General features: G+C 47.2%; 1 protein-coding gene across 7 annotated transcripts in view; it reads right to left on the bottom strand.

Moving 5' to 3' along the window:
* Positions 1 to 16,106, bottom strand: part of LOC311604446 (uncharacterized protein) — a 97,336-nt gene that overhangs the window by 22,033 nt on the left and 59,197 nt on the right. For all 7 annotated transcript variants that reach the window (XR_014781495.1, XR_014781496.1, XR_014781497.1 and 4 more), the window contains exons 14-16: positions 12,798 to 13,023; positions 7,338 to 7,632; positions 4,725 to 4,841 (exon numbers count right to left, since the gene is read on the bottom strand). Coding sequence is in view for 2 of the 7 variants with exons in the window: in XM_084794391.1 (XP_084650517.1) it covers positions 4,725 to 4,841; positions 7,338 to 7,632; positions 12,798 to 13,023 (638 nt within the window). In the remaining 5 variants the exon portion in view is untranslated. The remainder of the gene's footprint in view (positions 1 to 4,724; positions 4,842 to 7,337; positions 7,633 to 12,797; positions 13,024 to 16,106) is intronic.

The following is a 16,106-nucleotide window of genomic DNA, read 5'->3' as shown; positions in this document are numbered from 1 at the left end:
GGGGAAAGGGCAGACATACCTGGGTGTCACATTGGGCCTGCTTCTCTGGAGAAACTGCCCTTTTGTCGTTAGTCCCTCTAAGCACTCAACCTTTGCGACAGAAGCGCTCTTGAGGGACCCTCCCGCCCTCTCTACAGTTGGGTGGTTGGTCCCTGCTGGGTAAGACTAGAAGCCTGGGCAAGGCATCCCTACCACACACTGAAGGGAATCAAATTCTCGTGGGTGCAGGTTTGCCTATCGAGGCTCATGGTGTCGAGGTGTAGCACAGAAGAGTCAGAAGAGGCCCCCTTAGGTGTCCACAGAGCTGAGGCAGGGAAGTGACTTGAGCTGCAGAGAGAGCCTTCTGTCCTCTGTGGCCCTTCGTCCTGTGTTACTCAGTGTGTCAAGTATTACTCAATGGCGAGTGGAGCTGGAGAGGTGGCTCAGTGGTTAAGAGCACTGACTGCTCTTCCAGAGGACCCGGGTTCAATTCCCAGCACCCCCATGGCAGCTCACAACTGTCTGTAAAGCCAGGATCTGACACACTACTCACACAGACGTACATGCAGGCAAAACACCAGTGTACAGAAAATAAAAATAAATTATTTAAAAGCCACTATTAAATGTACTAAAATATAAACATGTTAATTAGTACAAATAGGTTGGACCCAATGATATAAAAGAGGAGAATGTTTTGTGATAATAAAAGCTTGAGGATGTGCTTTTTTAAATTAGGCATTCTATTTTAGCCTTTCGACCTGATTAAAAAGCTTTAGTATCGATATAAATTTTGTTGCTCAAAAAGCACTGTAAAAAATAATAAAAATAAATAAATAAAAATATTTTTAAAAAGTAAAAAAATAATAAAAATAAAAAATTTTAAAAAGCACTGTAATGAGTTAGTGTGTTGTGAATTATTATTCTTTCCATTCCATGTTGGGGAGGAGCAATGGAAGAAAACAGACAGTAGCCCCTATCAGTCCTTTTTCAAAGCTCTCTTTCTCATTCCTTTGAGCTGTGTGGTCCCCTCCTCTTTGGTGTGGTTCACAACATGCTTCCATCATTTCCACCTGTCACACTGAGCCAGAAGCTTCTCTGCTTGTCTCACCTTTGTGCTTTTCCACCTTGGAGACAGGGATCCGTTCAGAGGAGACTGAACAGCGTAAACCTGTGACCTGGAGGTCTGGCAGTACCGCTCCCTGAGGACAGTCGTGGTCCTATTGGGAGCCCTGGGTAATGAACGGTGCGGCAGACGCATGCATGCCTGGAGGGCAAATCCTCTCTCACCAAGACTGACAGCTGACATGGATTTTTCAGCTCAGTTTCCACAGTGCTCTTCGAGAGCTTCCTGCCCTCATTAAACTATCAGAAAAGCGTAGGTTCATTTTACTGTGGGAGTCATATCCATCCTCAAAGGAACGGAGCCTAAGGGGACAGCAGATGATCCTTCACCCACATTTACCGCTGAGGGATAAAATATAAACCCACTCAGCCTCATTCTAAGAACAAAGGGGAGCCTGTGCCCGTCCAGCTACCTTCCACACACCATCCGCCTGCAGTCTTTCCTTTTAGGGGTCTGGAGTACTCTGGCTCAGGAACAAGGCAACATTTCTTTCTAGTGGAGCAACACTGTCACCCAGTGGACAGATAATTCAGCAGGCTGAAGCCTAACTGGTCTCTCAGCTTGGCAGCCAGGCTTTAAATAGGAAGCTGCTTGTTTCAGAGGCTCAGGAGAGCAAGTTGTCCAGCCATCCAGCGCCCCCCCCCCACACACACCCACACACACACCCCCTGTTGGTACATTTACAGGAAACCCACCCAGGCTGCAGATCAACCAATCTTATCTGCCAAGACTCCCAGGGTCTATTAGGCAGACAGGAGCGAGGCACTCATTGGTGACAGCCAGGCGCTATGGGGAGACACCACTACTACACAGAATGACTCACTGTCTACGGTGACCGGTCTCTCTTTTACATCCACCTTCGACGGTGGCAGGATAAAGCTTCTGTCGTATGTCCTGTCTCATTTGTACTGAGTCCCTTTCTCCTGCCTAACAGTCCTTTGGCACTTGCAGAAAGCTGACTTACTTTCCACACAAACCTGAAAGGCTGGCTTTCACCCACATGGTGACCACAGCCACAAGCAATGCCGTGTGCTGGGACAGTGCCTCGTGGCAGCTCCCACAGTCTTTCATTAAAAGTGCCCTTGGTGTGGGAGGACATCTGGATCGGAATCTCTGATTACCAGCTCCTTGATCTTGAACAAACTGCTTAGTCTGAGTCTCCCTTTCTACCTCTTTCTACCAGAACAACATCAGGATTGCACCCAGCCTCTGAGTGGCTGTGAGGGATTTCCTCCCTTCCTTCCTCTGGCAGAGGAAAGGCAGGGTCTTGCACAAACTGACCTTTACCTTGTGGTGATCCTAGTTCAGACAGCCTCCTGAGAGCTGGGGTCAAGGGCATGCACCAGCACGCCTTGCTTACTGTGAATACTTAGATAATAAAACACACAGCAATTACTCATTGGGTATATAGGACATATATATGTGTGTGTGTGTGTGTGTGTGTATATATATATGATATAGAATAAAACTCATAAATATTGAGAGCCACAATGGCTCATCTTTTTGTAGAATTGACTGGATTTAGAAAGGTCTATGAGCCACACTTTTGAGCATGTCTGTGAGAGCATTTCTGAACAGGGTTAACTGAAGGGGAGAGGCCCACCTTGAGTGTGGGTGGCACTGTCCTATGAATAAAAAGAAAAAACAGGGAGAGGGGCAAAGTAGCAGCATTTGCCTCGCTCTGCTTCCCAACTGTGATGAACTGCACACTCAAACTGAGCCAACCTCCTTCCCTGAGTTCCCTGCTGTTTTGTCACAGCAATGAGAAAAGTAAATAATACAATGGCAGCCCTCCTCCTCCTTTTCCTCCTCCTCCATTTCCTCCTCCTCCTCCTCCTCCTTCTTTAAGACAGGGTCTCACTGTGTAGACCAGGCTGGTCTCAGACTCACAGAGATCTGCCTGCTTTTGTCTCCTGAGTGCTAGGATTAAAGGTGTGCGCCACCATGCCTGACCCCCGTTTTCAAAACACAACTCTTATAAAGTTATATTTCACTGCTTTGCATCAATTGACTAGAGATGAAACTAGGGGTTTGTCCACTTGCTTGTTGAAAGGAAGAAAGGTCTTGAAAGACCATCGAAGTCTGTTGCTTCTCATTAAAATCACCTAGAGAGGATTTTTTTTTAATTAGGAGGCTCTTTTTTCCCCTTATTTCCAGGCTGGCCTCGAACTCACAGAGATCAGCCTGCCTCTGCCACCCAAGGGCTGAAGTTAAAGGCGTGTGCCACCACCGCCCAGCTAGGAGGAAATTATACCTCCATTAGCTAAGTGTTTGCCTCTGTGAGCATGAAGTTCTGAGTTCAATCCCTAGGACCTATGTAAAACTCTGGGCTTGGTGGCCATACATTTAACACAAGCGCCAAGGATGCACGGATGGGGAAATAGATCTTGGGATCACTGGCTAGCCAGCCTAGCTAGTCAGAGAGCTCTAGGCCCTGGTAAAAGACCCTGTCTCAAAAAATAAAGTGGATGGTCCCTGAGGAATGACACCAAGATTGAGCTTTGACCTAAATGGACACACACACACACACACACACACACACACACACACACACACTAAGTACCATTGTGATTCCCTAATGTAGCCAGACCAAAGAATCCTTATTGTATGAATGCTTTTAGGCAAAATTCTATATTTCTTTGAGACAGAGTCTCACCATGCAGCTCTGGCTGGGCTCGAACTCATAGAGCTCCCCCTGCCTCTACCTCCAGAGTGCTGGGATCAAAGGTATGTGCCAGCGCACTTCATGGATGATTTCTAGAGAGGACAAATTAATCCACAGTGACAGAAAGCCCAACTGTGGCATGAGTAGATGTCCATGATGTGCTACAGGATCTGTAACAAGCTCAACTGCCTTGCTGAAAGTTGCTAGTAATTTTATGAGTTCACTATCTTAAAAAGAAAGCACAAGATATTTCATTTCTTACAGTATACAAGTAATATATAGTATTATCTTAGATAAAGCTATAAAAAATGTGTTTATCAACCACTCCCTTTTTTGTAAGCAAGAGAAATGGGGTAATTTGCCTGAATTCACACTGGCAAGTAGTGGAACTCAGGTTTAACGTCGGCCTTGCTTTCAAAGTCCATATTTTACCTCATAAGGCTGTTTCACTTATGGTATTATTCTACTTGGTTGGAAGTTTTTATATCTTTATTTCCTCCTCAGTTAGCTTATGTAGTATGCTTCTTAAAGGTGAGAATTGACTTGTAGTCACTTCAGTAATCTCTTTGTCAACTCATATGGTAGACGATTTGGCACCTCTGTTTTAAAGGGACCTAATTGTTTTTAAGATTTATTTATGTACTTTACCTATATGAGTGTTTCGTCTGCATGACAGAAGAGGGCATCGGATTCCATGGGACCACAGTTGTAGACTGGTGAGGTACCACCCTGTGGGTGCTGGGAATCGAACTCAGGACCTCTGGAAGAGCAACCAGCGCTCTTAACCACTGAGCCATCCCTCCAGCGCCAAGAAGGCCTATGGTCAGGGTCTCTATGAAGGCTCTAGTGAAGCTGTATTTGCCTTCTTTTTAGCCTTCTATTGATCTTGAGTGAATTTGAGTTGGGTAATCAACATATGGAACATGTGTCTTACCGTCATGAATCTTAAACACATACCAAGAAAATTCCCGGGGTGAGATTGTGCCTTCGAACTAGAAGTGGGCAGCTAGACTTTGTAAACTTAGCTGCAGAGGCAATGTCGTATTTGAGCAATCTGAAGGAATCCAAACGACTCTAAAGAAAAAGAAAAAAAAAAAACCCAGAGGTTTGGTAGGGAGTTTTGTTGTTTGTTTTGTTTTGTTTTATTCATTCGTTTGTTTGTAGACAGGGTCTCATTTTATCACCCTGGCTAGCCTCAGACTCACTGTGTAGACCAGGCTGGCCTTGAACTCAAAGAAACCCACCGACCTGCTGAGTCCTGGGATTGAAGGCCTGTACTACTCCACCATATGGAAAAACAGCCAAAAAAGCTTTGGCTCCGTTCAACAGTGTTCATGTCCTCAAACCCAAAATTCTAGAGTCCGCCTGCCTGCCTTACACCAATAGAAATAACTGGAAGCTCCCTGTGGATTGAAGACATGACTGCACCTGGTGTTCTGGAAGGTTTTACCTGTTTATTACCATGCAGTTTTGAGCTTTGTGCTGTATGAGTAAGCAAGGGGAAAGAGAAACCAACCGGTCTTCTGATAACTGAGGTTATCCTCATGGGAAGTAAAGCTTTGTAGTTTCATCAGAGAGATGATTTTTTTCCCCTACCAAGTTTCAGACAAGGCCACCAGGCCTGTAGCAGACAATGACACACTCCCCAGAAGCTGTTCCGGCACACGGCGGGGCGGCGCCCCAAAGACAATTCCCCAGGGGCAGCTAGTGCTTTGACGGAGTCCAGGCCTTTGGCTTTTGCAGGCTCAGCCTACTCAAGAGCAAGCACTATGTGCTCTGACTCATCGCCTAATAGTCCTCCTGGGGTTAGTATGGAGAGCCAAGCCACAGAAACTTGGCCTGGATCCACAGGGAAGTCCTGAAAGCAGTGGTTCTCAACCTGTGCGTCTCGACCCCTTTGGGGATTGCAGATCAGATCTCCTGCATAGGAGATGTTTACATTACAATTCATAACAGTGACTAAATTGCAGTTTTAAAGCAACAAGGAGACGGTTTTACGGTTGGGGCTCAGCATAACATGAGGGACTGCATTAAAGGGTCCCAGCGTTAGGTTGGAAACCACTGGCTGAGAAGATAAGCAGGAAAGCTGCGTGATCGTGCCCCTGGGTCTAAAGAACACCCCGTAATAAGCAGGAAACCTCAGTGGGAACAAGACCAGACGTGGTCAAACCAGTTCGAGGTGACTTGGGAGATGACAAAAGCCTCAAGTGAGCAGAAGCCATAGGATGGGAAAAGAAGGGACATTTGCAGAGGAGAAAGAGGGAAGAAGCCAGGAAGGAAAGAAAGATGGATTAGTGATGTCTGCCATAGACACAGAATGGGGGGGAGGGGGGCAGATATTGGCAGGTAGATGGTTTTCACTGTTCTGGTTCCTGTTCTATAGCTCAGGAAGTTATACTTTGTGGGGTTTTTTGTTTTGTTTTGCTTTGTTTTTTTTTTTTTAGTATACAACAATCATCAAGAATGAACAAAACTAACTTACCCATGCAAAGAAATCAGAATACGATTGGCTGAGCTTGGCTAATTTAATAGATTATTTACTGAGAAGAGATGGGAGACAGGAGAGATTTTTCAGGCCTGGATATATTCTATATCTTCCCCTGGGTGGTAATATACAGGTCCATTATAATATACAGGTCCATTATAATATACAGGTCCATTATAATATACAGGTCCATTATAATATACAGGTCCATTATATTCCAAAAATCCATCATACTGTATACCTATTTTGACCCATTTTGTGTTGGTATAACAGAGTACCTGGCCCGAGGTAAAGCATATATGTTTTTTTAAAGTTGTTTACTTGGCTCATGATTCTGGGGATGGCTCCCAACCTGGCTGCTTTACAACAGGTGGAGAACCCGGCAGTGGTGGTGCATGCCTTTAATCCCAGCACTCGGGAGGCAGAGGCAGTTGGGCGGAGGCCACCTGGTCTACAGAGTAATTTCCAGGACGGCCAGGGCTTCACAAAGAAACCCTGTCTCAAAAAACAAAAAAAACAAAACAAACAACAACAAAACAAAAACATACACACACAAAAACAAAAAACAGCATGGTAGAGAAACGTAGGAGGAAATATCTGTGTGCAGTGGGGGTGATCTAATTTTATAACAATTCTTTTAGGCAAATGCAAAAGAAAAGCATTAATCTCTAGGGGCTGTGACCCAGGACGTAACCATCTCCAACCAGGCCTTTCCCTTCAAGTTTCTAGTATTCTCTTTGGGAGAAAAAGCATATCAAAACCCAGAGTGACGTCATTAAGATTTGTAACCTTCCTGAATTCAATTCCCAGCAACCACAAGGTGGCTCACAGCCATCTATAGTGAGACCTGGTGCCCTCTTCTAGTGGGCAGGCGCACATGCAGGCAGAGTACTGCATATATCATACATAAATATAATCTTCAAAAAGGGATTTGTGACCTTATTCTACGAATGTATTACAATGCCAAAATACAAAGGAGGAAAGTGAAGTTCTTCTTTGATCCTTTACGTGGCTGGGGAAGTGTATTAAAATGGAACCCACAAGCAAACACACCCCCCCTTTGTCTTTGCCCCCACAACACTCACCTGAACACAAGGCATGTTTCTAGACCTGTTCATTTCCTTGTACAGTTCAGTCACTTCTTTTATAGTCTTGTCCTGTCTCTTAGCTGAGAACACACAGACTACAATGATCTGATCCGTGTGGGACAGCTGGTTCCTTATGAGGTGGTCGTACTCTAGGTCTGTGACTTCAGGAATGATGCGACAGCTGCATCTGCATATGTCCCCTTCCTCCCCACACATTGTCTTCCTCAGGATCACAGGGCAAACCAGCTGGGAAGAAAACCACCAATCCTTCCTGTTGTTGAGAAGAGGAAGCCTGAAAACAGAGTGGTTAGGAGCCAAGTTAAAGCGCTAGAAGGGCAGAAGGTGCACCCCGGTGCACGGGCGGGTGCGTTGGTAATACGTCCAGCACAGAAGGCGCACTCTGAGTCATGGGCGGTGCGTTGTAAATGCGTCAAGCTGAGTCCTGGACAGTATCTATCAACATGCTAACAAGCAAACAAAAACACACAGATGCATGCCTGCTGGCTCCGTGGGCCAGTAGTCTATTACCAGAGTGGTGACTGGCCTAACATGTACCGGAAGAATACATTCAAGGCTGGGTGTGCAAGGCACTTCCTTTTTATTCTCTTACCGTTAGAAACAGAGGGCAGACTCTCATACTAGAAAAAGTGAAGCTCTAAACTCCAAAAAATAGGAACAACAACGGAGCTGAAAGCTCAACTTGTGTGTCTGTTTCCCACCCCAATCCCACTGTCTCAATGACCCCTGAAGATGACATTCCCACAGTGTGTTTCTGAGTTGATTGTTTTGTCTGTTAGTAGACTGTGGTGACTTGGGTGGGAATGAGCCCGGAGGTTCACACACTTGAATGTTGCTGGGGAGTGGAACTGAGAAGTAAATGAATTAGGAGGTGTGGCCTTGTTGGAGGAGGTGTGGCCTTGTTGGAGGAGGTGTGGCCTTGTTGGAGGAGGTGTGGCCTTGTTGGAGGAGGTGTGGCCTTGTTGGAGGAGGTGTGTCAGTGGGGATGGGCTTTGGGATTTGAAAAGTTCACACCAGTGCCCCTGCCTGATGTCTGTGGATCAGGCTGTATATACAGCTCTCAGCTCCTGCCCCAGGGCCATGCCTGTCTGCTTCCCGCCATGATGACATGAGCTAACACTCTAGAACTGTGAGCAAACCCCCAAACTCACTGCTTTCTTCTGTAAGGTGCCTTACTTGTGTCTCTTTATAGGAGTAGAACAGTAATTAAGACATAGACTACTCTATAGCCGTGTATATTAAGAGTGGAAATTGGAAAGCCACGCCCAGTCTGTCATCTATCACTTGAGACGTGACATCTTTGTACCTTGGTATTCATATCTGTCTGTGAGGGGAATTTCATGTTTCCAGCACACTTCCAGTCAGGTAATAAAGCGTTATAGAAAAAAACAAAAACAAAAACTTCATAAACCCGGATTAGGTTTTTTTTTTCCTAATGACATACTAAAATCTGTTCAAACCACAGTATTTAGTTATTAACAACTCTAATTCTTAGGGGTGAGGACAGCACATTGCCTTATCATTAAAGTATTCACCGTTGACATTGTAGACCTAATGTTTGTATCCCCTTAAAAACTTGTATGTTGGTGCTGAGGATGTAGTTTAGTTGGCAGAGTGCTTGCCTAGCACACATGAACTTCTTGATTCCACTGCCAGCATGACAGAAATCAAATGTGGTGGAATCCTAGCAGCCAGTGATGGAGGCAAGATAAGGAGTTTTGAGGTCAGCCTGGGCTACATGAGGCCAGCCTGGGCTAGCTACAAAGGACCCTGCCTCAAAACAGCAGCAATGAAATTCATAAGTTGAAGTTCCAACCCTCGATGCTCCTGCACTGGAAACAGGTCCTTTTTGGAAGTGGCTTAAGGTTAAATCAAGTCATAAAGGGTCAATGCTGACCTGATGGGATTAATCTTCTTTTTTTCCCCGAGACAGGGTATCTCTGGGCAGCTCTAGCTCTCCTGGACTTGATTTGTAGACCAAGCTGGCCTCAAACTTACAGCTACCCACCTGCCTCTTTCTCCCTGAGTGCTGGGATGACAGGCATACCCCACTGCACCTAGCAGAATTAATGTTATTATAAGAAGAAGGCACCAGAAAGCTCCTCCTCCTCAGTTGCTCACTATCTTTTTTCCCTTTGGGAGGGGGGGAGGAACCTGGCTATCCTGGGACTCACTGGATGGACCAGGTTAGACCAGGCTGGCCTCAAACTCACAGTGAGTGATTTGCCTGCTTCTGTGTCCCAAGTGTTGGGATTTTTCTTGAGGGGGGGAAGGCTGGGTTGTTGGGGTTTTGTTTTGGTTTGTTTGTCTGTTTTTTGAGACAGGGTTTCTCTATGTAGCCTTAGCTGTCCTGGACTCACTTTGTAGACCAGGCTGGCCTCGAACTTACAGAGAGAAAGGGTCTCTCTCTAAGTTTGAGCTCATGAGGTCCAGCTAGGCTGTCTAGCCAATGAGCTGCAGCTCCCATCTAGATCCATGGACCGGGGTGTTAACACAGCTGCTGCGAATCCAAACTGAAGTTCACAAGCTTTTGAGGAAGACGCTCTACCAACTGACCCTGCAAGCTACCGTTCCAGTCACAGCACTGAATCAAAGTCCTTGGCTCCAAAGTGGGGAGAGAACCACAGCAAGGACGTGCTTACAGCTAAGCATAGGCAGGCCATGAGCATGAACAGGGATCCTGCAAGGGGTCTCTTTAGTTCAGTCCTCAGTGGAGAGTGGAGTTCAGTGAATCCGAAACCACCTCTGATGGCAGCAGGGTTCCACACAATCCTCATTTCCCAGCCAAAATACTCCTCCCTTCTACCTGCACCTAAGACTCTATGCAAGTGCTCCCTAAAACCATCAACCATCCATCTTTTCAGCTCAGCGTTGGAGGTGGGGGTTGGGCAGGCAGCGAGTGGCTTGGTGGTAATACTCAGTGTTGGCGTGTGCAAGACCCTGGATTCCCCCAACCTCAGCATCAGTGTGTGTGTGTGTGTGTGTGTGTGTGTGTGTGTGTGTCTGTGTATGTCTGTGTGTGTGGTATATTATATATGTATATAATATATTTTAATATATGTATATGATGCTTTGGTCATGGTATTGTATCACAGCAAGAGAAAAGTGACACACACACACATCCTCCCTTTCTAAAAATACACTCCTTCCTCAGCACATCTCTCCTGTTCTGTCTATACTGCTGTTAACATGATACTCCTATCCTTCCATTGATTCACACTCCATAACCATCTCTTCCCAAGGACGTGATGCCTTCAGGGGATGTTGGCCAAGTCTCTCCCTCACTGACTGTGCCTAGCCACATGCCTGTAAGTGGCTGATAATGGTTGCAATAATTCACTACATGGCCAGCTGTCTCATGGCATCCCTTGACGTAGCAGCATTAGTGAGGTATGATGACAAGCCTTCAAATACCCTTCCATCAAAGAAACATTTCTTTGCAACAAAAGGAAACCATTGCGGAAAAACACAAACAGATCATGGGCTGCCCAAGCCCCAGCTGGTACATCTAAAACACAATCTTTGCACACCTGAGGATCAGAGAGCATCACTGGGGGGGGGGGGGGACGGCACAGAAAGGCTGTAAGAGCCAGAGTCCCAGAAAAGCTGTTGTGAGGTTATATCCCCGAGACATGACAGGGAATTGTCACCCATAGCAATATTGCTGATTAAACGAGACCTGAAGAAGTGCACCACCAGCAGACATGCTACTGTGGGAGGGGGGCAGCTCATGGAGCCCCGCCCATAACCAAAGAACTACAAACAACTAAGGAATGCTGAGAGCAGGAGCCATATAGTCCACCCCAGGGAACGAGCCCCCTAATTGCTTATCCGACACCACGTGGTCAGACTTGAAATCATACATATACAAGTAGCACTAAATGGATTGAGCAAGCTGTATTTATATATTTAGCAAGGTGAGTGTCTATGGGAGGGGTTGGGCGGGAGAAAAGGGAAGGAGAAAATAATGCAATTATAGTTTAATTTTAAAAAATAATAAAAGCCAAAAATTAGTTAATATTAAAAATACACAAACCCCATGCTCATTGTACTTATGAGTTTGTTGCTGTTGTTAAATGGTGCTGAAGCAGTTTTAGGCTGGGGAGTGATATTAAGTTTATTGCCAGGTATGGGCATAGGTACATGTGAAAGGAGGCCAGACCTTCCCTGGCCTGGCTTCAGAGTGGGCCAGCCAGGTTAGAAACCATGCTGCCCCCTTCCCACGCTATCTAGACGCAGCTGGAGATGACACCATAGCCTTCCTGCCTGGCAGGGGATGGATGCCTCTGCTTAGCTTTGGTGGTGGCTCCTTCTCATCTTGATGAATCAAGAAGCCAAGAAAACGGGAACAGAAACATGTGCGCCTACAACCATCCCAAAGTCCTGCCCCTAGCAGCTCACCCCTGACCAGAGATACAGGTGCATAGAGAACTAGGTTGTTTCTATGCTGATGAAAACAAAAACAAAAACAAACAAATAAAAACAATGGCTCAGTCCCCTCAAGAGAGCAAGGCAAGGAAAAGAAGATAACTAGTCCCGTGTGCCACGCATGTGCCGATGGGTCCAAGATGGGTGAGCAGCACAGCTGGTTTCTAAACATGTTTCTCCAAACAGGGGAAGGCAAACTAAGACACTATCTCTGAGTCATTCAGATTCCACTGTTAAATGAGACACCTACGAGAGCAGAGAGAATCTGTGCATGTAACTGGACCCCAGTGACAGGAAAGTTTTTCATTGATAAGCATGTATTATGGTTTATTCTTATTGTACGTTGAGTGTTTGTTCTTTAATTGGAGGACCTGTTTGGAGCTGGTTCTTGGGGGTAGGGTGTCGAGGGTTACAGGCTGCCCCACCTCTGATCCCATTTTCTTTGCTTCCCTGATACCCCAAAATGTGGAAAAGACCAAAACCACCAAAGTCTAACCCGTGCCCCCTGATGTAGATGCCCTAACCATAATGGAGTAGCGCCTAAAATTGTGTAAGAGAGTGATCTCTTTCTCTTCTGCGTTGCACATGTTAGGTATTTTCCCATCTGTAAGAAAAGCAGTTAAATACAGGCTGAAGGTGACAACGTCTAACCAAGCCAGCACACATGTGCTCAGCCACCTAGACGACACCACCGAGCCAACATGAAAGAGCTGAAAGACAGGGTCGTCTAATACCGTGGTTCTCAACCTGTGGGTCATGACCCCTTCGGAGGGTCACATATCCAGATATCCTGCATGCACATCAAATATTTATATTATAATTCATAACAGTAGCAGCACTACAGTTATGGAGTAGCAAATGAAACTAATGTTATGGTGGGGGGGGCGGTCCCCACAACATGAGGAGCTGTATTAAAGGATCCCAGCGTTAGGAAGGTTGAGAACCACTGCTCTAATGTCCCTCAACCACGAGGGCAGATTTCAGACGGCTGAAATAGGAAAGTCTGGTTACCGGGGACATTGGTTGGTGGTTGAAGTCTTGTGGGTGTAATGTTGAGGCGAAGGCTTGAAGAACTCCTTCAGTGTGAGGATGGTGTTTCTGTATCGAAGACACTCCTTATACCAATCTGTTTGCTTTGCCTTTTGGTTCACGGCAGGTATCGCCAACGGAATCTTTGCTTTCCTGCCCGCTTTTTTGGTAAGCCTGGGCATCTTGCAAGTGTGCGGTGATTCCAGGCCTGAAATGAAACCATCGTTAGTGGGACAAAGACACTTGTAGGCCGAGCTGGGTAGATTATATTGGGTGTAATATAGCTGGAATATTCCTTCACCACATATAGATGCTCCCTGTTCATTGACCTTCCCCACCCCCGACCCCCGGACATGGGTACCTCTTGGGTCTTCCCTGAGGGAACATGGTACTAGTGCTATAAATAAGGACGATGTCTAGGTCATCAACATATACAATCCATAGGAGTTTACCTTTGTGCCAGGGAGTGAGCCAAGTATTTAAAATGTATAATCCTATTCAAATAGCACCCTCATACAATGGCCTTTGATGCATATTACAAAGAAAACACATACGTGGAGTAGGTTCCACTCAGGCACGCTACCTATGGCTCCTCACGCCAACTTGGCTTTCCCTGCCACAGACTCCCTTTGTAAGCTTTGTATACTTTTCAGGAAAAGCGTCCAGGGCTGGCCTAGGGGAGCTCCAGCAGCCAGGCTGGGCCACTTCAAACTTTGCATCTGGTCTCCCCTTACATCTTTCCCTGGCTGTCCCCTCTTCAGCTCTTCAGCTCCCCTGGGTACCACCCTCTGTGGTCACCTCAGGAATCCAGAGCAGATGAAACTAAATCTTCACAGCCTAGGGGCGGGGGTGGGGGTGGGGGTGGGGGTAGATGGGTAGGGGGGACCTGAGATCAGAAGCCTGGAGAAACTGAGCCGCTGAAGCCACAGAGAAAGCAGCAGCACCTGAGGCCTCAGCTACAGCTGCTGCTGTTGACAGGGCTCTCAGGGGGAACCAGGCCTGTCTAGCTGGAAGCAGTCTGTGAGCTCCATCACTATCTCTGCGGCAACAGTGTATGAACTAGCAATTCCCCCCCCCGAAAGCAGGGAGCTTTACATGGTTTGACACTGTCAGCCAGGGACCAGGACCAAGAATCTGACCCCTTAAATTCACAGTTTAGTTAAGGAAAGTTGTTTGCTTAGCTTAGAATTCAAGTCTGTGTAAAGCCCTTGAGGCGTGAGTTAATAGGCCCCTCCCCAACATCTCTCTAAAAGTCACAATGGCAGTTCCAGCCTCTAACTGTCACAAAGACCATCTCCAGTCCCTCAGCGGCACCCCTCCTAGATTATGCATATTTTAGGTGAAAAGTCTAAGCAAAAACCTGCCAACGCTCACTCTGGAAATCTCTACCCTAGAAAGCTCTGCCTCCTAAATAAAAAATCCTATTTAAGGCTGTGTGTGTGTGCCCAGTTCCCTGCTGTCTTCTGGGAGCAGAGGCAGCCACTCCTGGATTCATCCCTCCAATAAATCTCTTTTAAGAGATTTCTCTGCCTTGTGTGGTGTGACTCATCAGAAGAAGCCAAGCCCAGAAGAAAAACAAAGAAAGAGCTGGGTTGAGCTCAGCTGGGGTTGGGGAAATGCTCCCTTGGGAGCTGCGATGCCTCCTCTGCTGAGGAGGCCTTCTTTCAGAGCGCTGGGGTTCCTGGGCCTCAGTGTCTCAAGTTTCCCTCCCCTTGGCACACTGTCCCCCCTCAGAGCTGTGAGTTTCCCAGGCTTCAGAGTTAATGGACACCTTCCCGTAGAAACAAAAGGCCAACACCGCCGACCTTGAGCGCATAGCTAAGGAACTAACAGCGTCTAACGAACAAGGTCTTGTCAGCCAGAAACACGCATAAGGTTCTACTCCTGGTAATGGGTGATATGGAGCCTGAACTCGCCATCTCCTGTAACCAGGCAAGACTTGCAAAAGAGGGATTGGGACACCAACCCAGCTACAAAACCTTTGACCTACCATCTGTCCTGCCTACAAGATGTGCTGGGGTAAAAGTGGAGCAGAAATCGTGGGAATGGCCAGCCAATGGCTGGTCCAGCTTGAGACCCAGCTTGAGAGGGAGTGCACCTTGACACTACCTAGAGGGCCAGGAACCAGAGGGTGGATAGTCCAGAGACCTGGGATAGGACCAAACATGACTGGCAAAAACAAACAAACAAACAAAAACAAAAAACACAACAAACCAAAAATACCCTGAATGAAACGATTCCAAATGATATTCTACTCTACTTATAGATTGGTGCCTAGCCCAATTGTCTGGGTTTTTTTGAGACAAGGTTTCTTTGTGCAACAGCCCTGGCTGTCCTGGTGCCTCCTTTGTAGACTAAGCTGGCTTCAAAACTCACAAAGATCCACCTGCCTCTTCCAAGTGCTGGGATTAAAGGCATGCGCCACCACACGCAGCCTAGCCTAGCACAGTTGTCATCAAAGGGGCTTCACCCAGCAACTGATGAAAACAGACTCAGAGACCCACAGCCAGACCTTAGGTGGAGCTCGGGGAATTCCGTAGAAGAGGGAGAGGAAGGGCTGTAGGAGCCAAAGGAGTCAAGGGTCCCACAAGAAAACCCACAGAGTCAACTAACGTGGACCCATAGGGGCTCACAGAGACTGAACCAGCAGTCAGGGAGCCTGCATGGGTTTGCACTAGGTCCTCCGCACATATGGTTTGGTTGTGTAATGTGGTGGTCTTGTGGGACACACAACAGTGGCAGTAGAGGATGTTTTTGACTCCTTTGTCTGCTTTTAGGACCCCTTTCCTCCTACTGGGTGGCCTCATCCAGCCTTAATACAAGGAGAGGTGACCAGTCTTACTGCGACTTGATACTCTACCGCGTTTGGTTCATATCCATGGGAGGTCTGCCCTTTTCTGAAGAGAAGCAGGAGGAGTGATGGGGAGGGCGGGGGTGAAGGACAGAGAGGAGTGATGGGGAGGACGGGGGTGAAGGACAGAGAGGAGTGATGGGGAGGGCGGGGGTGAAGGACAGAGAGGAGTGATGGGGAGGGCGGGGGTGAAGGACAGAGAGGAGTGATGGGGAGGGCAGGGGTGAAGGACAGAGAGGAGTGATGGGGAGGGCGGGGGTGAAGGACAGAGAGGAGTGATGGGGAGGACGGGGGTGAAGGACAGAGAGGAGTGATGGGGAGGACGGGGGTGAAGGACAGAGAGGAGTGATGGGGAGGGCGGGGGTGAAGGACAGAGAGGAGTGATGGGGAGGACGGGGGGTGAAGGACAGAGAGGAGTGATGGGGAGGGCGGGGGTGAAG

Source organism: Acomys minous (assembly GCF_964271855.1).
Source record: "Acomys minous genome assembly, chromosome: 9".
NCBI classification, from domain to species: Eukaryota; Metazoa; Chordata; class Mammalia; order Rodentia; family Muridae; genus Acomys; species Acomys minous.
The sequence above is the reverse complement of the archived record's forward strand: the minus strand, read 5'-3'. Positions and strand labels throughout refer to the sequence as shown.